The following is a 24,322-nucleotide window of genomic DNA, read 5'->3' on the forward strand; positions in this document are numbered from 1 at the left end:
TTAGCCAGACACAGTTCTCCTCAAGAGAAGCTTCGCTTCTTATATACATTCCAAAGACGATCTCCTTCGACACCATCTTCCGCTCCTCCATCCAAAACATCAGGTTCCTGTCGCCGGAAACCACCAAGCCTTCCTTCATCGTCGTCCCCGCCGGGGCCGCCCACGTCCAGGCCGCCGTCGCTTGCGGCAAGGCCCACGACCTGTGCGTAGCGGCGGCCACGACCACGAGGGCGAGTCCTACGTCTCCTCCGGCGAATCCTTCGTCCTGCTCGACCTCGCCGCCCTGAGGTCGGTTGCTGTCGATTCTGCCTCCGGAACGGCGTGGGTCATGGAGACGGCCACCACCGGGAAAATCCGGGCCACGTTCGAATGCCTTGTTCCTCGGAGTCCAGACCGACCTCCTCCCCCTCCTCGAGACAAGCTTCCTTGAGCTGGCAGTGGAGGCCAAGGACTGCGCCTGCACAGCTTTATGGCTCCTCGTGTTTCCAAGAGGCCAAGAGCTGCTTTCATCAACTACACAGGGATATAGACTTGGGTTGGAACGGAGGAAGAGGGAGTTACCTCAACGCCAGTGGTTGGGGCAGGAGTTACTTCTTGACCAACTTTGAAAGGTCGGCACAAGTCAAAGCTAAAGCATCCCTCCATTCCCAGCCAAATGTACTGCTCATGGATTGGAATGAATGCAATACAGTTTTAGCTGTATATCTATATTTTTAATATAAGTATATAAATCATATGTCACATAAGAATGAAAACATGGTATGTAATACCGAATTGTACCGCTCGATACGTGCGGTACATACCGATCCGACAGGTTATCGATAAACGGATCGCCTGTTATTGATCCGAGTGCACTATAGCACTGTATTAAAAATATAGTGTACCGTTATAGTACTCGATACACATGAGTATATCGCTAAGTACATCTGAGTGTACCACTATAGTACTCGACACTATAGCTACAGTACTCGACACACCTGAGTATACCGCTCGGTACACCTAGGTGTACCGCTCGGTATACCGTACCGTACCAGTACCGAGCCCAGGTCGAAACACTGGTACGGTACGATATTGCGAACCTTGGTTGAAAGCAACTATTTCATCACAAGAAAGAAACAAAAGGATGCACAGCTACAACTCATATCAGCCAGATTATTCATACAATAAAACATTATGTCAATTAGAAGAGATTCATTCACAGAGCTTTGAGAGGACCAAAGTCCAACTATTTTCATTACAAGAAACAAAAGGATCCACAGCTACAAGTCATATAACAGCAAGAAATCTGTTGAAAGCAATTTTCATAGCAGATTGTTCATATAATAAAACATTGTGTCAAATTTCCACACAACATTTTCCAGCAAAAAACATAGTCAACATATGGACGATAGCAATTCAGCTTCATACTCCAATATCTACCGACAAAAAAAAAATACATCTCAAGAATAATTGTATTTGCTTGACATGTACCCTGCTTAGCTTTTCTTCTTGGTATATTTCTAAACCTCTTTTTTTTTTTCTCATTTTTTGTGCTCACAATCACCTTGTTTTGAAGATCACTGACGGGGCTATCCAAAAATTTCCTTTAAAAAATAAGATCTAAAATGGGATCATGTTATCAGACATTAAACCTGAAAAGCATAACATCTCCTTCCTTGACAGTGTAGTCTTTTCCTTCCAATCTCAGCTGCATCAACAACAAACAACAGACCACTCAAGTGTAAGATCTAAAATGGGATCTTTATATACATAAACATATCTTGCAAAGTTTACAAATTTATAGTATTTGAATTAGTCCTTTTAAATTAAGTTTTCAATGGCAATACTTGAAGGGTATCTTATGTATTTTAAATTTCATCCTTTCTCTTAAAAGAAATCATCGGTAATCATGGTTATCAATATGCTCACCGGAGTAACACATGTGAATAATTTGAACATTTAAAGGGATAAATGCAAGGTCTAAATATTCAAAATATATATACATACACTGATATTAAATTTTGGAGGGAACAAGTATGCTATTTTCAAACTTCAATATGACATGCTTTCAAATGTTGAAGTTCTGTATATATCATTGTTCTTAACATTCTTTTAGATTTATTATTCCTAATCATGGTTAACATTAATTTGATTGAGTTAAAGAAGCATATACAATATAAATTATATAAAATACTCCTAATATTTTTAATATCATTATTTTATAAGTATCAATGTAAATTAGAATTCCGAGTAACAGTTGACTGCGAAGAAAACAACTGACATTAATTAGATATATATAAATGTGTGTGTGTGTGTGCAAGTTTTTAAGTTTTGGAGTTATATATGCTAAATTTAAATTTGATAAATGCAAAATCACTAACTTGGTGGGATACGTGCAACTTTGCATTTAAAATTTTAACATGCTTATTATGAAGTTGAGCATTAATTTTATGAACATTCTCACAGAGGAACAGTGAATTGAACTTACGAGTCCTTTCTCTCTTGCAGCCGCTAAAGAGCCAGCTGCAACAAAATCATCATAAGAGACCTGCCAAATCAACCCCATCATCTGTCAGCAGTGGATTTAAAAGGGAATTTGACAATGGGGATAAAAATATACAGTGAAAAAATGTTAAAATATACAGCGAAATGAAGCTTAAAAAGACATGATTATTGATAAGAAGATATCTGTACCCTACTTAAATTGGTGAATGATTGTGGAGATAGCTTTTGTCCACGTTCTCATAATTTACTATTTCCCAGTAAAATTGTCGCATTTTCAAATAAGGATAAATTTTCATGAAAAAGTGAGTCTACCCTAAGAGCCCAAGTTCCCCAGTAAGTCTCATGTAGAATGTTTGAATCACTTAATTGGTAGAAAAAATAAAGAGAACTCACAGTCTCTGCTCTAATGAATCCTTTCTCAAAGTCTGAATGTATCACCCCAGCAGCTTGAGGTGCTGTCATGCCTGTTCGATTAAAACTATGGTTATATTATGAGGGATCATTCATGACAAGAAAATAAACCAAGTCCAAGGTACTTTTCACAACTAAACAAAACCAACCTGCTAATATTGTCCATGCTTTTGTTTCCTGTGAGAAAAGCCGAGGGCACATCAAGATAAATGGGCAACAAAAGGTAAAATCAAGAATATATAATCAAAACAAAAGCAAATGCTTACCTTTTCTCCTGAGGTAAAGTAAGTCCGCAACCCCAAAAGTTTATATGTTGCTCTTATCAGATTCCCGAGACCACTTTCACTAACACCAAGTGACTTCAGAAACTCAATTCTCTCTTCTTGTGCAAGCTCAGTAAGCTCAGCTTCTACCTAAAATCAGATTTATGCATCAGTTCAATTCAATTGTGGTTGACTCCATGGAAACAACACAATTAAAATGGACAGTGGTAGAGAATCAGTTGTTGAAGAAAATGTACATGAGAAAGATGAAATCAGATTTGGATGAGCATATTAATATCTAATTCAACAAGGCGACAGTTACAATAGGTAACACATATATAAATTGTTTGTAATACTCGATAGTTAATGATAGAAGAATGTGAATATTATAAGATAAGAGTTAAAATGAAACCCTGAAAGCCAAAAAGAACAGAATTCTAGTGTTGGTATCTAAAATAATAATTGAAGTTTTTGATTAGTGTCTAGTTCATGGCTTCAAAATTGCCATGCAGATACGTATAGGTCATAATCTTTTGGAATGGATGCGAAAGACTATGGAAAGCCTACATCAGAGAACAATTCCAGTTGAATTTGAAGAAAACTTATAAACATACTGTGGTCTTATCATTCTTCATTGCTAAAGAGAAAGAGCATCCTTATTTAACGAAAATATGATTGAATTTTAAGCAATTCCAGAAGTAAAAGTTCACACTTCCAATATGTGCATGCAAAAGCAATTATGTGCATTTAAAGTATACACACCAGGAATTAACTCTTCAATCATCAAGAAAGGAAATATGTTGAAAAGGAAAAAAGAATGAGAGGAGATGAATGATAAACTCAAGTTATGCAGAGGGAGAAGATGTACAATAAAACAAATTTCCATTCAAGGCTTATAATTTTAGATGGTGATGGATACCCCATGTGTCGATACCAAACCTGTGCTGATACAGTGACTATGCCAGATTGCAACTCTGAGGCAAGGTTCATCACTTCTTTGACATGAGGATTGTTATCTGGTTCAGCAAGATCAGATTCTGCTACATTAGCTACATATATGACAGGTTTCATGGTCAGCAAACAGAGATTATGTATAGATTCTTTCTCCAAGTCTGATAAAGAAACAGAGCGTGCAGGTCTTCCATCCATAAGTGTCTTTTGAATCTTTTCCAATGCTGATTTCTCTGCCTCTTCCTGGTAACATAATGGCATTGATGAATGTTATAAAATATAAACATATTACATTATTAGAACAAACATTTTTTAATGCATTCAACCTAATTGTTGAAAATAATAATTACGATTTTCATTCAACATACTGGGTATATTTGTGCTTTACCTTCATCTTGGATTGTGAATCTTTTGCTTTGCCCTTTTTAAGTTTATCTAGCCTTTTCTCAATCTGCAATTCTTACAAGGACAAACCTCAGTCCAGTCAGTTATTAAAGCATCTTGTCAACATATCCACAAGTAGGTAATTATTAAACTTGCATACCTGTTCAAGATCTGAGAAAACTAGCTCTAAGTTGATCACATCAATATCTGATTTTGGATCGACTTTCCCATTCACATGAATGACATCATTATCCTCAAAGCAGCGTACTACCTGAGAAGCAATTCACTCTATATAACTCAAATGCCAAATATAGTGAAAATTTTGATGTTAAGGTTGCCAACCAAGCCCTACCAAGTAGTTGGTTCCCCTCTTCGGCTTGAGGAGATTCTAGTTTGTGATCATTGTGAAGATATTACCACAAGTACTTGTCCTAGATGATAATCTAAATGTGGGATCATTTCCTCAGTTAACTTATTTATATATAAAGAAAGAAACAGAATGTGTTTGTTCGAGTGTCAGGAATACAACCATGTAAAACACTCTAAATTTGGGAGTCTACCCCAACCAGTACAGGAGCCATTACTAAAATTTGGGAATTTCTTTGGCCATGTCAACTTGAAATTGAAAATTTTCACATTTATAAGGAATAAATTCAAATACAGAGCCCTATCATCAATGATCTTAAATGTATGGTATACAATACATGAGAAAGAAATCAGGAAGAGGATAAGGGAGAGGGAATCAATTGATAAAAATGACTCACTAGAGAACTATAAAATCATGTCAATAAAATGATATGCTGTTTTTCTTCCTTATTTATTAACTAAAGCTGTAACATCATGATAACAAAAATTAGTGTTGCTTCTCTTTCTCATAACTAATTCTTCCCATGAAACTTTGCACCAAATCACAAAGATTAAATGTCTGATTAGTAGTCAACCAAGACAAACGGTTTATGTCTTTTGATTGATTCATCTAACCATGGAACCATATTTGATGTACCTAAATATGGAACCATATCAAGGGAGTGAAAACTGTATTTGCTCAAAGATACAAAAAAAATGAAATCAAATACAAATAGGAACAGAAAAACAAAATTGAATCAGGTCTAGGATACAAATAAATTTAGACATTTAACACTTGTAAAAACTAAAAACTAATTCAGTTGTTAACATAAAATATTCCATTTTAGTATGTATTACACAAGTAGTTATAATATATTTTAGACTGGCAACAAATTACAAAAGTTAGTTTTGCTGAAAAGACAGTTGTGAATTCCCAATATGTCTTTTCTTTGAAATTACACGTGGATGTAAGTGTTTAGATTCATATATCTGTATCCAAACAAAAAACAAAAGAAAATCCAAATCCAATTTATTTACAGAATTTTTAACCTAAATTCAGCTGCGATGAATAAATCCAGATTCAATCAGTCCTGATCATATGCACTCGTACTTAAGCTACAAATTTCAACCTCACATACAAAGACAACAAACAAAAGGATTGTTCTTGCTTTCTTTTTCTTGGAAAACAATTTGGTGATCACAACTTAGATTTGCTTAAAAAACAAAAGGGACCGAAAAGTTGGATGGGCTTTTAGCTTATCTTTCTTTTTATTGAGGTTGTCATGAAAGAGATGAAAGCTATAGGCAGAAAGTTAGAATAGAAAACCAGTGATTTAAAAAGGCGCTCGGGCGAGGCGAGGCAAGGCCCGAGCGCCTCGCTTCACTTCCAAGCGACGCGCTTCAAAGAGGCGCCACCTGGGCGCTCGCCCGAGCCCAGGCGCTGGGCGCTTCGGGCGAGCGCCTGGGTTAAACCAGGCAACCGAACCAGGATTTTAGGTCTGGTTCGGTCTCCGGTGGTTAGTTGGTTCAATCGAACCAACTAAAACCGATATGAGCTATCGCTGCCCAACCCTAACCCTGCTCGTTGCCGCTCCCGCTCCCGCTGCTCGCCGCTCCTGCTCCCGCCGCCGCTGCCGCTACCGCTGTCGTTGCTCGCTGTCGCCGCTCCCGCTGCCTCCTTACACTCCCGCTGCCGATGTCGCTGTCGTTGCCGCTTCCTCTTTTCTCAGTCAGCACCACCCTTACACTCCTCTTCCTTCTTCTTCTTCTGTATACTGTTAACAATATACTAATAATAGTATTTGTATTTATTAGATTAATAATATATTATTTTAATTTTAATATTGTTAATTTTTATTTATTTGAATTTATTAATTATATTATATGTTTTTATATTTTAGCGTCTCGTTTCGGTCAAGCGAGCACCTAGCGCCTCGGGCATTTTTGGACCTTAGCGCCTTTTGACGCCTAACGCTTTTTAAATCACTGTAGAAAACAATACAAAGTTAAGGGTATGACCACAACATAATAAGAAATACTAGATTCTTAATTCCACGAATGCAAATTTCTAGCTAGCAAATGAGCTATAACCAACTTTTAGCATCAACATTCATTAATCTAACCTATACAAACAATTAGGCATTGCATATTCCTAGTCCTTTTTTCTATTGAAGTTAAGTATTTATAAGACGAATGCAAGATATAATGACAAGAACAATATTCTCAACTAAGTTTAAGATGAAGTAAAATTGAAATAGGTATCAGGTGTTTTCTCATCAGAAGATGAAATGATGTCACGGGATAGTGGCATAAATTTTACAGCTCAAAATTTGTCTCCGATGATGAATCTAAAAGTTCATTGTACAAGCTAAACAAATATATATAGTTGCAAATATCATATGCGAAAATAAATAACTAAGAAAAAATCATGATGGAGCAAAAAGAATCTGATAAATCTATCCTTAATATGTAATAAGAGCTTAATTAGTAACAAAAAGAACACAACTACAATAGCAAGTCTTGGCATAAGGATTATTAATAACAAGCACAATAATCTAGCAGCCCTTTCAAACATTTGTTTTTAATATCAAAACTAATGCATATATTTAGCAATACAATTTGCAGTTGGTACTTAAGTGTTTCCTAGTTTTGACATAATTTTCTTGGCATCATCACTAACTCATTGATAAAAAAAAAGCAAGAACAAACAAGCAATGAACAGATATATATATATATATATATATATATATATAATAAACATGAGGGGAAACATTAACCTGAAGTATGGAATCCACTTCACGAATGTGTGAAAGGAATTTATTTCCCAAACCCTGCAAATGACAAAAACAAACGAGAAAATGACTATGGCCTAAATGAAGATCAACATGGTATGTAACAATTATCTAAACATAAGTATATACAAAAACTACACAACCAGAAAGTGCTCCACTTATTCCATTTCCTCACTATTAATGTCAAACATGAATTTCATAGTCAAGAATGATAGAAGCGGATGACCAATCGACTTAGTAGCGATCACCCAAGCAAAGAAGATGATGAACACATGCCGAAAGTTTTACTCCTGCTCATCCGACCGATCATAAAAGAGACACGAACATTAGCCTTGGCTTCAGCACACAAAACCATAGAAGATAAAGGCCTACAGCAGCTCATCAACAAGTATCCGAAGCTTTTTCAAGAACACAATGATCTTCCCCCATGATGCATGGTGGAGCACAAAATCCAGCTTATCTCCAATGACCCTTCATCGAATCTTAGCATGTACTAGAGTTCGGTTGTGGAGAACGAAGAAATCCGTAGACAAGTTGTTGAGCTTATTGAGAGCAGTACCATTTAACTGAGTAGTTCCCCTTGTGGATCACTAGTGATGATGGTGCTAAAGCAAGACAAAGGTTGGCGCATGTACATCGACTATCGCACCTTAAACAAGACCATGGTAAAGATTCGATACCTGTTGCCCCGGATCGATGATTTGCTGGACCAACTACAACATGTCATGATCTTCTCAAAGCTAGATCTCAAATCAAGATATCATCAAGTTTGAATCCAAAAAGAAGACATGAAAAACATCCTTCAAAATAAGATAAGCGTTGTTCAAATGGTTGGTAATGCCTTTCGGCCTATGCAATGCACTGACCACCTTCATGCGACTCATGAACGATACGCTACACTTATATTGAAGATTTCATCATCGTCTACCTCGACGACATTCTCATCTACAAGTTGCGAGACATGTTGAGCACGTGCGAAAGGTGTTTGAGCTCCTAATGAAACACCAACTATGGCTCAACTCAAAAAAATATGAATTCAACAAAAGAGACCTCATCTTCCATGGCTTCATCATTGGTGAAGAAGAATTCAAATCGACTTGGACAAGGTCAAGGCAATCCGAGAGTGGTCGAAACCGAGAATGGTCACAGAAGTTCGAAGCTTTTTAGGTGCATGTCAATACCTATGTAAGTTTATCTGAAACTTCTCTATTCTTGCGACTCCTTTATATTCCCTCACCAAGGCAAATTAAAGATCCGAGTGGACAAAAAAGCATGATGATACGTTCCACTAGTTGAAGAGGAAAATCAGTGAGGCGCTCATGCTAGCCTTACCAAATTTAAAGCAATCGTTCAAGTTAGAGGTAGACACATCGAGATACGTAATGGGAGTTGTTTTGATGCAAGATGGCCGACCCACGACATACCACTCAAAGATTTTCCAAGCATCTCAGTAGAATTATCCAACACATGATAAAGAATTACTCGTGCTACATCAAGCAATCAAACATTGGCATGTGTATCTCATAGGGAAGGACACAATCATCTACATCGACCATCAACCACTTTGATACCTTCAAACATAATCCAAATTACAGCAAGCACGACACATGAAGTGAATGACATATCTGTAGTAATTCATCCTTGGTGATCAAGTATGAAATGGGCATACAAAATAATCTAACTGACATGTTATCGCAACCCCTGATCGCAAGTCATTGTTTGTCTATGCATATGCATGTCATATCTAGTTTTCACGAAGATTATGTGGATATGTGCATAGGAGACCCAAATTCAAAGGCATCATAAAGAAAGTCAAAGCAAGAACCAACATGGAATTCACGCTCTAAGGAGGACTGCTCTACAAAGGTGCTCAGCTTTGTGTACTAAAAGAAGTAGGTTGTGTTAATTGGATGTGAGAAGCACACTCGTCGAAAGTCGCAACACATTTTGACGTGAACAAAACTTTGATGAACCTGAAACGACATATAAACTGGCCCCAAATGCAACATGATGTGGCTCATTTAGTGTGAGGTTGTGTCCTTTGCAACACTTCAAAGTCGACCAACCAGAAATTAGGATTGTACACTCTATTGCTTGTTCCGTCATGACCGTGGGAGAGCATCTTTATAGATTTCTTGGGAGATCTACCTATGACGAGACGAGGACACGACTACCTCTTTGTAGTGATTGATAGGTCGATAGGTTCTCAAAGATGATGGTGCTCATGCCTTGCAAGAAGACAATCACCGAAGGAGTAGCCTAATTATTCTTCCAACACGTGTAGACACACTTCAGCTTTTTGAGTTCCATTATGTCCGATCATGATGGATGTTTCCTGGGCAACTTTTGAAGTTTTCTCCGGACCATGATAGACACAAATTTGACAAAGAGCATAGCCTTCTATCCGCAAACTGATGGCCAAACCAAAATAGTAAACCACACCATGGTTCATCTCATTAAATGATACAACTCCCAACATCCAAAGACATAGGATGAAAGCCTAACATACCTTCAATTTGCTTTCAACCGGATGATGTACAGTTCTACCAACAAAACACTGTCTAAGGTATGCTTGGGTTATTTACCTCACAGCCCTTTTGATTTGCAATTTACGATTGATTCGGAATCATCTATCTCCAACAAAAGAAATGCAACACAACAATCCCAAATATTTCTAGAGACTATCCGCAAGGTGCATGAAAAGATTGATAAGTAACTTCAACAAAGACAACACCAATAGAAGTACAAAGAACGATGCGAAAGACACTGTGTCGAAGGATAATTCTATGAAGGAGACCTTGCTTGGCTACATCTTGGGCAAAAGCAACTCAAAGGAAAAGAAAAGAAGTTAAACTTATGAGGTATGGGATGTTCAAAGTCTTTTAAGTGAATTAGAGACAATGCATACCAACTCAAGTTACCATCCTACAAGGAGATGTACTTAGATGTGAACGTCGAGAACTTGAAGTCATTCAAGCCTTCGATGTTAGATGATGAGCTAAAGCCACTAAACAAAATGTTGTCATCTATTAAAGACTTGGTAACCAACTAAGAAAAGCCCCATGATGAAGACACTATCATCGAGAAGAAATCCACTACTACCTGACTCAAAGTTGTCTTCCAAATTGGACACAAAGGGCAAAGACCAAGTGTAACAAGATGCTTCCTCAAAAAAGCTATTGAAGCAGAATTTCCCCAACTTCAAAGCAAGATTCAAAGGGACGTAAATAACCTAATTGGGAGAGTTGCGATCAAGAATGATCTCAACAACACTTAACCAGTCTGGTCAACCCTTATCCAAGGGCCTCTTGAAGTCTCAAAACCCTATTCAGCCAAGCAAAGCCCATATCACAAGCAATCTCACCCAAATAAGGGTAGCCAACGGGCAAGGGAGGTGCCACTCCTACTAGGAGTAGGAGACGGCTATGCACCAACCCTATAAGGAAAGTCATAACATAACTACAACTCTACCCCTACCTCAGCTATAAAAGAGGAAAGAGAGCCTCATCTAAAACATCCCAAAAGCAATAGAAAGAAGCCCTAGTCTGTCACGAACTTAGCTGGTTTTGCCTAATCGTGCGATACCCTTGTGTGTCCGTCCACAAAGGTCAGCCTCCCCGAAACCTCTTATGGTCCCTTAGGACATACAAAAGAGAAAACGAGTTAGAGAAAACGTTTCACTCAGGATCTACAAGTAAGCATTTCAGCAAACACTTTATAGCCAATGCAAATTACAAACATAGATTTCGTAAGCTCTTAACGGTCGCACAACAAAGGGTCCAAAATGATACATTACAGACCAAATGCTCACAAGTGCCCACATGACACAACCTTCGTTTACAAGCCTAAAGCGACCACCAAAACCAATCAAAATGAGACAACTAAGCCTACTGTCAGCCCTCTACATGATGTATAAAATATGAATAAAACCAAAAGACACGGACATACATAAGCATTACATCAAACATCTCATTTACAATTTTGTCCATGATAAGTCGGCCTTAGCTTTCGAACCTCCGCTGAGAGCAAGAGAAGAGAGAGAAAGACTTCTATAAGGTGTTGTAGACCTCCCGTCGTAGCCCCTTCCTCCTCAAGTTCCTACAATCGAAGTCCTTCATCAAGACTTCGTCCAATTGTTGTGAGAAGTTCCAAAGCCCAACTACTCGCTATCCATACCTCAAGAAGAGGTTCCAGCAACAAGATAGGAGCAGACCGAGACCAACAACAATCCTCAATCTGTTGAGAGCACCCAAGTGCTATTCAAAGACAACATATGTTCTTTTATTCCACTGTTTTAGCCTTTATAGTTGGCACTTTAATTTTACAAGCAATAGAAGTTGTTTTTCTTTCGGTTTCATGCTTGTTTATTAGCGATATTTCTCTCCTCTACCAAAACTTCCATTTGAGAGGTGATATCGGACCGATAGATCGTCGAACTTGAACCCTGTATAGATCACTGGCAACTATAAATCAAACATATACATCCAACTACGATGAAGTAGTTTCAATTAAATAATCTTAGAAAACATGTCACAACTATAAGTTTGTTCCTCCATAAAATTTTAAAAAAGAGTAACTTTGAAAAGATCAAAAGATGATCTATGAAATGGATTATGCTTCTGCTGCAACTTTAACATCAAAAAGACACAATCATGAGCAGGAACATGCTAAATGACGTCTCTTTTGAATATGAGGAAAGAAATTATATCAAACACTTTACCTCTCCTTGACTTGCTCCTTTCACTAGGCCAGCAATATCAACGAACTCGATAGACGCTGGGACTGTCCGCTGAGATTTGCTGAGCTCCCCAAGAACATTGAGTCGTGGATCAGGGACCGCGACTATGCCGACATTTGGTTCTATTGTACAAAAAGGAAAATTCGCTGCCTGAGCTTTACCGTTCTCAACCTGAAAACAAGAATCAAGTTCATAAGACAAAACACTAAAAAGATCACCAAGTTATGAAAAAAAGCCAAACAACTGCAAATTCCACAGCAGAAACCACAACCAATCCTTGTGTCATAACACCGAACACGCCCTCGCAAATCCCATTCATAATTCCTGACAACTGACAGAGACATCTACACCGGGAAAGTCGCAACCTTTCTCAGCGCTTGCCGATCAAAATGTCAGCTTCGTTTTCTCTCTATTCCTCGATACACTTGAGGAAGAGAATCGGAAGCAGGAAGCGTAGTGTTGTGCCCACAAGAATGTGAGAAAGGAGCTTACTACGGCATTGAATAGGGTGGACTTGCCGACGTTCGGGAGACCGACGATGCCGGCTTTGAGGCTCATGCTGAGCCTCGAGCCCGAAGACGAGAAGAGCCGCCGCCACTGCCAGCGGAGGAGAAGCGACGAGGAGCCCGAGCAATACGACGACGCGGAGGACGGCTGCCAGCTCAGCCCTATCAGAGCGGATCCCAAAACCCGCGCCGCCGCCATCGCCCGCCGCTTCGCGCTGCGCTCTGTCGCAGCACAACAGGAGAAGCGGACGAGGGAAACACGAGCGCTGCACCACTCTATAAGATAAGCGCCACGTGAAAAACACGTGACTATACGTTGTGGTGACCAAGAAAATTTCTCATCCGATGAAATTTCTCCCAATTTGAAAAGAAAAAAAAAGAGAGAAATTGTTTTTTTCACTGATCAATATCTGTTTAACCATTGATTGTTAATATTAAAAAAATTCATTTTTTAATTCTTATATGGGGCTTAATACTTACAAATTATGACATCTTTATTTGGATAATTTGATTTTATTAGGCAACACAAACACACAAAGCAAAATTGAAATGGTGGCATTTGATGGATCATTTGCTTCAACTTGACCCTTAAACAGAGATATCTACTAAGAATAGACTGATAAAGAGCACACTGACTATATAGCTAATGAGCCAAACAAGAAACCTAAATAACGACACCTCACATAGAAATGATTTTTATTATGCAATGAATGAATGTATCTATCGCCCTCCATAAGTTGCTATTTGCACAATCTGAAAATTAATACAAAAAAGCATGTGATATTGCACAAATGAGAAAAAGAGTAACCATCTGTTCTCGATAGTTAATTCACATTACAAAGCTATATCTCATGTCAGCTTAAATCCATCGTTACAAAAATTAAAAAATCTGAAAGCTAACCTTTATGAAATTGGAACCACAAATTTACAAGTAACCAAGCCAACATCTGTATGGCACCACTTCTTATACAGGATGATCGAAGATGATAACTGAAGGTCTTGGTATATGTAGACAAAAGGAAGTTGCAAAAATTAGTTGTTTTGGATATTAACAAGTAGCTTGCAGAGCTCTTAGCATTATCGATTTCGAAATTGAGGTTGATCCAGTGAAGAACTGCTGGAGTGAGGGGATGATTCTTGGCTTTCGGGCATCTCCATCTGCGTAGGCAATAGTTTGAGAAAACTTCCTTGGATAGGCTGACTTGCCGGAGCCATATCCATGTCTGCATGACCAGATGAGCAGAGTAATGATTCTGATGATATAATCCAAGTTAAATTAGAAAAAGGTAAGACAGGTCATTACCAAACAATGATTTGATGGTTGGCCTCTTTGGCTTGTTACTCTTTTTCTTCAGTTCAGCTGTATATAAATGATGCATAATAAAACTGTAAGAGAATTGACAAGACAGTAACTCAAGAAAGTTGAAGAGAGAGAACAACCAATCCCTGGAACTTCATGGTCGTTTACAATTTCAAAATTTTTGTATGTATAGCCCACAAAGTTTACATCCTTAGATGGAAGCATCTGTAATATGAAAAAGGAAAACAATTAACATTTAAACATACATAATTGCAATTAAAATATATAATCTGACTTAAATTTTAAATTAATTTTTTTGATATTCTGAGCAAGATTACCAATTGCAGCCAAGTCAAGAGCAATAACTTCTGTTCAAACAAAAAGCTAAAGCATTACAGGGAAACAGATTTAGGAGTGTTGAGCTACATTAATTATTGGGTATTCAATATATTATGAAAGATCTTTACCTTACAACTGACAAGACCATGTACATTTTCCACATCAAAGGCTAGATTGTTCATTTCAAGATTTTTTTACTTTCCCATCTTTCTATCTGCACATAGGTCCTAATACAAATAATGCACTGCATCATAAACCAAACTGACCAAAGATTCTATCGTTAATAAAAGAAAAACCTTTACAGTCAAAAGTGAAACCAATAAATCCTGAATTCATATGGTAATTGATAGATTTCTTTTAGACAAGTCAATCACAAGACACTGATTGTTTAGTAGCTACAAGAATAACTGCATACAAATGCCAAGAGACAAAACCATGTATGCAATAGAACACTAAGTGTCAATCATGAATCATAATGATTCCAGTGGAGATCCATATCAACACTAATGAATTCCATAATCAGCAAAACTTCAACTTGAACAGGTACATAACCATATGGAATCAACTTAAAAATTATACCTCACACAATAACATATAAGAGCAAGACACTTAACAATCTCCTGTAAAGCACAATCATTATCATATCAGAAAATATATATTTTATAGGAGACAACAAAGCAAAACATACCTTCCTCCATGGGCCAGACTTTGAAGAAGTCTCGACTGGAGCAGAGGTCTGCATCATAATGCAAGTCAACTGAAGTTTCGAGAAAGAATAGGCATGAAAATATACTTCGAAAATTGATGATAATATTTTCCCTTTGTTATGAAAGTAATCTTAAAAAATCCATTTAAGTCGACAAGTGTTTCCTAATACAAATAGAAAAATCACACGAAGAGTCTTGTATCCAATACATTCTAAGAAAATCCATCTGCTGAAAAACATATATATTGTCATGCACAGAAATCATCTCCTTCATTACCATCTTACACAACTTACAACATCCAATTATACAGAACATAGAAAAGAATAAAACGGTAAAGTTCAAAAATATACTTTATTTACATGTTAATACTGTGGCACAAGTTTCATGTAGGTTCTACATGGTAAGTAGGACTAGAGTAGTGACAGAGCAAAGAGACAACAACACAAATGCAGTCCCAAGTCAAACAGGAACAAGAAGAGATGCGACAGATTGCACCACACATCAATAAAACAGGTGAAGCCATTAAAACATAACTGGTTTCAATGTATGTTTATTCACAAAATAACATTTCTCGTTGCAAACAAATTAACACTGTAGAGATCCAAGAATTCTCAAATCGGTATACCTCCTCAAATTTCTCAAAGTTTTGAGTATCCAACTCATCGTTGACCTCTGGTTTGAAAGCAGCATCCATCTCGTATAGACTTTCCCACTGGATACCTCTAAACCATACATGCGCCTGAAATGGACCACAATGGCAATAATAAATTAATAATAACTTTGGACAGAATCCGTATAAACTGGCCATCAAAGATACCTTCAAAAGTACAGACCTTTATTTCATGGGCACCTTTTGTCCCAAGTCTATGCTCTACATTGCATAAAAGTCTGCTAATAAGATCTTTAGCTTCAGATGAAAGCTTAGCCTCTTCAGGGAACTTTAAGTGGTTTCTCCAGTTTACAATCTGCAAAATAGGAGAAAAGCAAATCAATGTTAACATATTAAAACAGTACTAACACTTTAGCCAGTTATTGAAACTTTGAAAGTCCTTCTAGATCAAGACTAAATTCCCATATGCAGTTTGCCAAAAGAAAAGCTCTAGGTCTGTTAAATCAGAGCAAGGGATTGTTGTGGCACAAACTGGCACATGCCTATCAGTGCTGAAACCTGTCGAGCTACAGTGAGCCATGCCAACAATGCTGAGACATGGCCATGCCAATTTTTGGCATGTCTTGACCCACACAGGGGGCAGGCCAACAGGCCTAGCATGACACATACTGTGCCAAAACAGTCCATGCCACAAAATGGGAATTCCTGCTGTAAAATTTCCAAGTATCTTATGTAATTGCTGGTAAGGTGCAAAAGCCATTGCCCTAAATGTCTTTGACCAACCAAAGGATTAAGCAAGCATAGCAGTTCCAATGTTCTTGTTAGAGGATCAAATTTCACCAAATTTAATGTTCAAATTTAATAGAGGTGGTGACAGCCCAAAAGATCTCTGAAGGTATCATAATGCAGACACCATTCTGATCAGATATAATCTTGTATATAATTAACATAAATGTGGGGACTAGAGCAAATTGCACTTAATAGGGTTGGTTGCTTGAGCAAAGTTCGCAGAAACTATAGTTGATATGAGTTTTTAATGATATGGTAGAAGGAGAAAGACAAATTTGTTAATGTCAGCGACTCCATATCAAGGATGAAGCCAAAAGAATTGGACTCCTGGCCCCTGCATGATGAATTAGGATGGCACCGTGAAGATAATATCTTGCTCTCTGCATGATGAATGGAAGCACATATCGATAAGTTAATTGCAACAACATTCTAGTCATATGCAGGTGAGACAGGACAGGAATCTATAGCAGGGCTAATTACATATTCCCCCTGTAGTTAGCTACCTTTAGCATCTCGATCCCTATACTTTCAAAAGTTATATTGAGATCCCTATACTTACGAAAGTGAAATATTTAACCCGTTGCTCCAACAAAGCCCTTCTCTCTTTCTTGATTTTTAACTTTGTATAGAGATCTCAAAATTTCACTTTCGTAAGTATAGGAAACTAAATGTAATTTTTAAAAATGTAGGGACCGGAATGCTAAACATAGCTAATTACAAGGGATAATCTGTAATTAGCCCTTTATAGCAATAGTGAAGGCGCACTAAAGGTAATTTATTACTATTGACCGAGGTTCATCGTATCGAGATGCACCACTCGGTATGGGCGGTACATACTAGTCCAATAGGAGATCGATATGGGCGGTACATTGGTACATCCCACCATACCACGTCGATACACTCGGTACAGGTCGGTGTGGCTAGGTACGTACGATACTGATAGCTGGTCGGTACACCAATACAAACCGGTAAGATGAACCAAGCTATTGACCCAGTACAATGGAAGCAAAGAACTGAAATACATATTAAATTCAAGAACCTAGATAACAGCTCGTTACTACAAGTGATTCAAATTATTTGAAAAGAAAAACAATAGCCATTTCAACAAGTAATTCAGGTCCATAAGACCCACCAAGGCTGATTTCAAAGGGTGAACTGAGGATGTTTTAAGTATGCTCTAACAGCAATCCTGGGCAACTTAGAAAGATCTGTGTTATAATGACAAATGATATATCATGGAGGCGTGAGTATAATATTGAAGTACAAGCTGGATTCAGAAAAAGAAATTATAGATGCCCATCTCAGAATAAAAGCTCAAGTCAGAGAGACTGTATTATGCTTATTGTTCTTCTTTTTTTCCTCTAAATCTAACTTAACTAAGTAAAGTTCAAGGGGCATCACGACCAGAGTCATAATCTATCAGACAAAAAGCGAGTTAACCACTTATCCAGAATCAAATCCTCGATTTCAAATTGGGAAAAAAAAGTGAAAATGTTTGTGACAAAACAACAGACCTTTCTACATGTCGACATTGGATCTTCAGAATAGAATGGCGGGTAACCTACAAGCATTTCATACATAATTGCTCCAAGCGACCACCTAAAAATAACATGCTGTCAGGACATTTACATATATTTTCCAAACAGAAAATAGGAGAACCAACCAGTCACATTCCACTCCATATCCTTTCTTTAACAGAACTTCTGGAGCAATGTAATCAGGTGTGCCAACAGTTGAGTAAGCCTGTATTCAGAAAAGATCATACAACAAAATGAGAAAATGCTAGCATAAAAAAAGATGCTAAAATATCTCCTCTAAGCATGGAAACATAAATTGCCATGGATTTTGGATGAGAAACATAAAGTGGCAATTTAGTAACTAGCTATAAAGAAGTAAGAGGTTAAGTTCTAAACTTCAAATTATGAGGTAGAAATAAAATGAAAATAGAGTATTCATGTTGGTGAGGCAAGTATTTGTACTAGTGGCATGACATACCTCTAATTTTAGTCATCAACTATTATCACCATAAAATATTCAAGCTAACCCAAAAAGGAATAGGGCTTTCTTGTTTATGCTTAATGAACATTCACAGGACCATCTGTGCAGTAATTTGCTTTCTCAGAATGCTTATTATAATTGTTCAAGTAAATAAAGAAGTCATATAATCTCAAATTGAATAGTTAAAAGGTCCATCTAAAAGCATTAAGTAAAATTCTACAGTGAACAACAATCACAAATTCTAAAGTAAAATGCAACCAGCCAATCTAAAGTAAAAATAATTTTGAATTTTACCAGCATCCGTCTGTTCTTTTGCCAGTGTTGTAATTGTTCCTGTTGAGTACGCCTAGGAGCAGGAGCGACATTAAATCGCTTATCATCCAGAGTAGGCCTGATATTTCTTCCCATTGCATGTTCAGGCTCATTGAGATTTGGAAAACTACTACTATCCAGAGGTTTGCACAAGCCAAAATCTGAGAGCTTCATGTGACCATGTCGGTCTAACAATAAATTGTCTGGTTTAATGTCCCTGGAAAGATACTACCAAGGTTAATTAAACCAGTGTTGTTCAAGAAGAGAGAAAAGTATAAGCATTGGAAGAGGCATACCTGTGAATGTAATTATGTTTATGAATAGATTCAATTGCTAATACTGTTTCTGCAACATAAAATCTGGCCTCATCCTCTGTCAATGTATCCTTACGCATAAGTAAAGTCATCATGTCACCGCCAGGAAGATACTCCATGATGAGATATAAATACTCTTCATCTTGAAAAGAAAATAAGAGTTTGACTATGTAGGCACTATCCACCTCTGCAAGTAGGTTTCTTTCAGCTTTCACATGCTCCACCTACAAAGCATGCAGAAGTAGGTCGATGGATTGCAAAAATTTATGTAAGTTATGGGCAAATGACAATAGAAGTATAAAACTATACCTGACCCCTGCGAAGCATTTCAGATTTTTTAAGCTTTTTCATTGCATAGACATGCCCAGTAGTTTTCTCTTTACAAATCCTCACCTGCATAATTATGATGAAGCCAGATCAATCGTCCAGTTGGGCAATCAGTGGTAGCTAAGTTTTGATCATCAAGCCAAAAGCATAATAAAAGTATGCTATCCAACAATCCAATTAAAACTCACAAGGAACATCCAAATAAGAAATTTGAAGGCTAGTTCCAAGAGAAAGGAGAAAGGAAAAACAACAGCATTAGGAAAATTGACCTTGCATCCAAAAATAAAAGCAAGCTCTTCAAAGATCAGAAGCTTGCACTAAATGGCAAACATACAGCCACTTTACAATTAAAAACCATGTAGATTAAGTCAGTTTAGAAGGAAGGGCAGACCAAACAAACTCTTCTAGCAGACTGAACAACCTTTGCAGCAGATTAAGGCGTAAAATATTAGCAACAATCTTTTCCAGTTCCCTAAAATTTTGATTTAGATATTAGTCGTAATCAGTAATTCAGTATATCTATATATTATGCAATAGAAAACGGACAAGTGTATCATGATGTCGAAGATAAAATTTTCGCCCCAACAAATTCAATGACACACTATGTAACTGAGAATGCGGGAACTTAAGCATAAAATAACCTCTCCGAAGGCCCCCCTTCCAATGATGGTCAGAAGTTCAAAGTCATCTACTCCCATTTTATGCCTTTGACGACGCATGTATTCTGTCTCTTTCTTTTCTAAATTCTTCAGAATATTGTTCTGCTCTTCCTCAGAAACTTCTGCATCAGCAAGCTTCCTCTCCAACATCCAGCGCCTGAAATTAGCATCCATTGAAACAAAAACAAATGTTTAAGTGAAAAGTGTTTACTCCACCAATCCATTAAAAAAACTAAGCATTTAGAAATGAAAACCAGTCTTAGAATAAGAGGCACAAATAACAATGTCATAGTGTCAAATGCAATCCAAAAACCATTGCAAGGAAGAATGTAAGGCACCGGTCATACGTGAGAAATTAGAAAGGTAATGATCAATAATGAGAAGCAATAAAAGCAATTGGCTACCAATTGAACCTCACTTGATCTTCCAAAAAAAGGTCATGAAAGATAATTACAAGGAACTGAAAAAACAGGTAAAATTATGAAGGGAAAGGTATATGAACTAGAACATTGCAAAAGTCCTTTGTAGGCCATTCTTTCAATATTTGGCAAGTCAAAGAATTTAGACAATCTAATGGTTATCAATATGTAGTTTGAGCCCACATATTGACATGACCAATATATAAATAAAGGTGGTGAGGTGAGGAATATAGGCCAAGGAAAAGAGCAACAATATCAAGGGTAAAATTTTTCTTACATATTAAAATAGATGTGTATAGTCAGGAAAAAAAATACTGATGCCAATATTTAGTTGAAGACTACATATTAAGAGGCTAGAAGGCAATACTCAGATAGAAGTCTGTCTAAACCTGAAACTGTTTATGACATGTATAAAGAACTCTTGAAACCAAAGAACTTGAGCAAAATAAACAAATGAACTTAATGCAGATGTGCCTTAGGTATATATCAACCAAAAGATATCTCTTTACTTCAAAACTATATTTCTGATATTCCAAGGAGACAGTATTGCATGTAATGCTTATCATGCATATGATTTAGTACTAATAAATAATACAACGTCAAAGGAGACCTGTAGAGCACCAACTGAATGGGGTGAGTCAATAGTACTAGAAGACCAGTACAGGACAAAGAAAACCTTATTAGAAACAATAGAAAGAGAAAAAATATGACTCTGAATTTGTCTAGTGTTGCTCTCAACAAGACCAATGGTTGGAGAATATCCATGTCACTAACCCAAATACTCACAACCTTACAGCTTGTGAAAAAAGAAATTCAAGTCAGAAAAGCAAGGTAAAGGGAAAGACAAAAGTATTGTCAGAAGGTGTAAGTAGAAATGAGGAAACAATTATGACACAATTGACAGAGAAGAGTCAATAACACAATGAAACCAATGAGGCAAATGAAAGCATTACCAATTGATTTGTACTGGAAATATATCTAATTTTATAGACTTAAGTGAAAACAATATCTGTGCCATCAAAAGAAAAACTTTCCTTGATGCTACCAGGGTGATAGTTCTTTCCAGCTGATGAATAACACATTTGATAGACAAGAAGATGCAAGCTAGATGGTTGAAAGCCAACTACTAGTCAACAGCAAATTTGACAGACCATATGGATTGTGAAAAGTGACAAATAGCTTCAGTTTATATGTGGTTTCAAGATCAACTCTTATCTGATGAATGGTGCATGTAAACAAGGAAAGGTTTCTACTAGTGGAGTTCTCTGAGACGTCCAAGAGAATGAATGGTTCACATCATACAATTCGCTGAAACAAGTGCATTAACAAAATTATGCATCGACTCTAACGGGTTCCACAAAGAGGCAACATAGCAGTTTAGTCAAACACAGAGATCAGTGGTTTCAGCCTTCATCTTTTCTTAGAATAAAGATTTCCGATGCCATAACCCAAAACCTAGAAAGTAGAAACCCTTCTGAAGAAGGTCAAAAAGAGAAGTATACATCAGAAAGAATCACCTCTCTTTTCGATCTTGTAATGACTTCATCTGGGCCTTGTAATGGTTTTCGATGTACTGCTTCGCGGCGGCAACCTTCTGCTTCGTGATGTTCGAAGGCGCCTCATCAATTGGTGGCTTCTGCATATCCTTCACGCTTCCTGCTTCCTTCTTCGCCGGTCCAGGCTTGACTTTCTCCCCTCGAGGTTGCAATTTATGAAACCAGCTTCTCGCGGAATCCATCTTCGATCACAACCAGAACATTTCCAAAGATCAAAATCATAAACCAGAGATACAGTGATTCTAATCTAGACATCCCAATCTACACCAAACAGGACATAGTATGGGCACCAAATACGGCAATTCCTTGAACGGAACAAAGAACCTCAGAGCACCGAACATCCGCTCTGAAATTCCCAATAAAGACGAGATTTGTTCGCATCTAAACCTATACGCACACCTGATTTCAAACAAGAAACAGCAAAATCTCACTCAAAACCCACTCAAAATCTTACCACTTGAAGATTCCTCTTCCGGGAGACCAATTTGAGCCTATAAAATGCCAAGATCCGTAGAGCTGGTGGAGTTACTGCAGCAGCTGACCGTGCTCGACCAAGAAAACACCAAATCGGAGCGTTCCAGTGGGGGAACAACTCCCTACCTGGATCTCAAGATCGTCGATAGACTGAATTCTTCCCTTTCCTTTCGCAGCGCGCTGATTCGATCGGCACCAGCGTCGCTTTGGCACTCCGCGACCACCACCACTACCCACGAGGCTTCGACCGCTTGCCCTGCACCTTCCTCCCACCACGCGATCAAATCAAGAATAAGCCCATTAAAATGGCAACGGTAAAAACACAAAGGAAAAAGACGATATGTCATGGCTCCTTTTTGCACATACACCCCTTCCATGTATTTATTTTCATGGTTACTCTATAAAATCAAACATTTAATTATAAATCACATATAAATTATGTTTAAAAAAAAAATTCTCTCATGTCATCCATTCCACTATTATAGCATTTTTTTTTTCGTGGTTTTGTGCTTCGATTAACTATTGAATTCATTTAATAGATAAACAAAATATTATTACTATAAAAATTATGTGTCTGCAGAGGGATGTATGTGCAAAAGAGCCCTTTTTAACTTCTCACTCACGGGGATACCCTCATGGCCAAGCAACGCGTTTCGCGTTGGAGACCCAAAACGCCGGACCCAAAAGAGTACCCATCGGTACGACACGCGCTTTCGGCTGACAGGTTGTCCCCACACGCGGCTCGTTTCGGAGGAGCGACTGCCTTTCAAACGAATACCCCTAAAACACACCCCGATCAGCTCGAGCATTGGCGGCCACGAGGGGGTGTTGTGTCCGCATCATAGTCATTGAGATCGATGAGTTAACGGACGAGATCATCTGGGTGCCTTTGTGGGCTTCTCTTATGGTCTGGTCTTATGAGCATAAGAAATTAGTTTAAAATTATATTTATATTCATTCAATAAAGTATATTTTGAACTTAATTGACATCTTAATCTCCTGAGCTCAAATCTCACTTTTTTCACTTACTTTAAATTTAACTCTTATATGCAACTTTATCTATATATTTTTAATATGATCTGTTATTAAGTCAACCTAATTTTTTTGATGAGTATAAATAAATAAAAGGAATATATAACATAAGAAATTAAATATATATATAGATATATAAATGTAAGGACAAAATGTTATGTGCTGATGTGATAGCATTTCTTGTCTCTGTCAATTTCCGAATAAAGCCGGATTGGAAGCAAACACGCAACAAAGACTGTCGAAAGAAAGAAAGAGAGAGTGAGAGAAAAAGAGTTTGCAATGCTCCTAAATTTCATGTGAAGTTGATCCAATAATTCCAGTCATATTAGAACTGACTTGAGAGGAGGATTGGAATCTTGACAGATTGGATGGAGTCTTATCTATAATGCCTCCTTGAGCTGTCTGTCTCATGTGGTTTTGATTTTTGATATTTATTTTCATGCTGGAAACCATGAGTTGCATGTTCTTCAGGTCTGATGATGCTTCACATCTTTGTCTCACAAAGGGGTTTTCTTGTGTGGGAGGGAGAAGAAGGACTGGATTATTAAATGAAAGGATGAGCTGATGCCTCGTCGATCAGCAAGTCTCTTCATCATGGTTGGAGAAATCCAA

General features: G+C 37.6%; 2 protein-coding genes across 2 annotated transcripts; both read right to left on the reverse strand.

Annotated features, from left to right (window-relative positions):
* Window positions 1-1,286: 1,286 nt before the first annotated feature.
* Window positions 1,287-13,126, reverse strand: LOC135616493 (uncharacterized). Its single transcript, XM_065115733.1, has 11 exons — window positions 12,861-13,126; window positions 12,351-12,539; window positions 7,616-7,669; window positions 4,654-4,764; window positions 4,498-4,560; window positions 4,098-4,352; window positions 3,162-3,308; window positions 3,045-3,072; window positions 2,878-2,948; window positions 2,468-2,527; window positions 1,287-1,687 (listed from the first exon to the last, which is right to left on the reverse strand). Exons 1-11 carry the CDS (start codon window positions 13,071-13,073, stop codon window positions 1,619-1,621), a joined length of 1,260 nt encoding a protein of 419 aa, XP_064971805.1. The 5' UTR covers window positions 13,074-13,126; the 3' UTR covers window positions 1,287-1,618.
* Window positions 13,127-13,666: 540 nt separating this feature from the next.
* On the reverse strand, window positions 13,667-22,966 carry LOC103990968 (uncharacterized). The gene is made up of 14 exons (XM_009410288.3): window positions 22,659-22,966; window positions 22,166-22,386; window positions 20,212-20,386; window positions 19,553-19,636; window positions 19,226-19,467; window positions 18,912-19,146; window positions 18,283-18,362; window positions 18,134-18,218; window positions 16,054-16,185; window positions 15,846-15,959; window positions 15,202-15,249; window positions 14,315-14,399; window positions 14,178-14,234; window positions 13,667-14,097 (listed from the first exon to the last, which is right to left on the reverse strand). Exons 2-14 carry the CDS (start codon window positions 22,384-22,386, stop codon window positions 13,952-13,954), a joined length of 1,704 nt encoding a protein of 567 aa, XP_009408563.2. The 5' UTR covers window positions 22,659-22,966; the 3' UTR covers window positions 13,667-13,951.
* Between the last annotated feature and the right edge of the window lie 1,356 nt (window positions 22,967-24,322).

This window comes from Musa acuminata, chromosome BXJ2-7, assembly GCF_036884655.1.
Source record: "Musa acuminata AAA Group cultivar baxijiao chromosome BXJ2-7, Cavendish_Baxijiao_AAA, whole genome shotgun sequence".
Lineage (NCBI taxonomy): Eukaryota > Viridiplantae > Streptophyta > Magnoliopsida > Zingiberales > Musaceae > Musa > Musa acuminata.

Bases quoted from the DNA above. Each gene is read 5' to 3' on its own strand.
- LOC103990968 (XM_009410288.3), bottom strand. From the start codon at position 22,386: ATGGATTCCGCGAGAAGCTGGTTTCATAAATTGCAACCTCGAGGGGAG. The intron at 19,637-20,211 runs GTTATTTTATGC...ATAATTATGCAG, and splicing joins GAAGGGGGGCCTTCGGAGAG to GTGAGGATTTGTAAAGAGAA. The intron at 15,250-15,845 runs GTATACCGATTT...ATTATGATGCAG, and splicing joins ACTTTGAGAAATTTGAGGAG to ACCTCTGCTCCAGTCGAGAC.
- LOC135616493 (XM_065115733.1), bottom strand. From the start codon at position 13,073: ATGGCGGCGGCGCGGGTTTTGGGATCCGCTCTGATAGGGCTGAGCTGG. The intron at 4,353-4,497 runs GTAAAGCACAAA...TTATGTTACCAG, and splicing joins ATTCACAATCCAAGATGAAG to GAAGAGGCAGAGAAATCAGC. The intron at 1,688-2,467 runs GTAAGTTCAATT...TTGTTGATGCAG, and splicing joins CTGCAAGAGAGAAAGGACTC to CTGAGATTGGAAGGAAAAGA.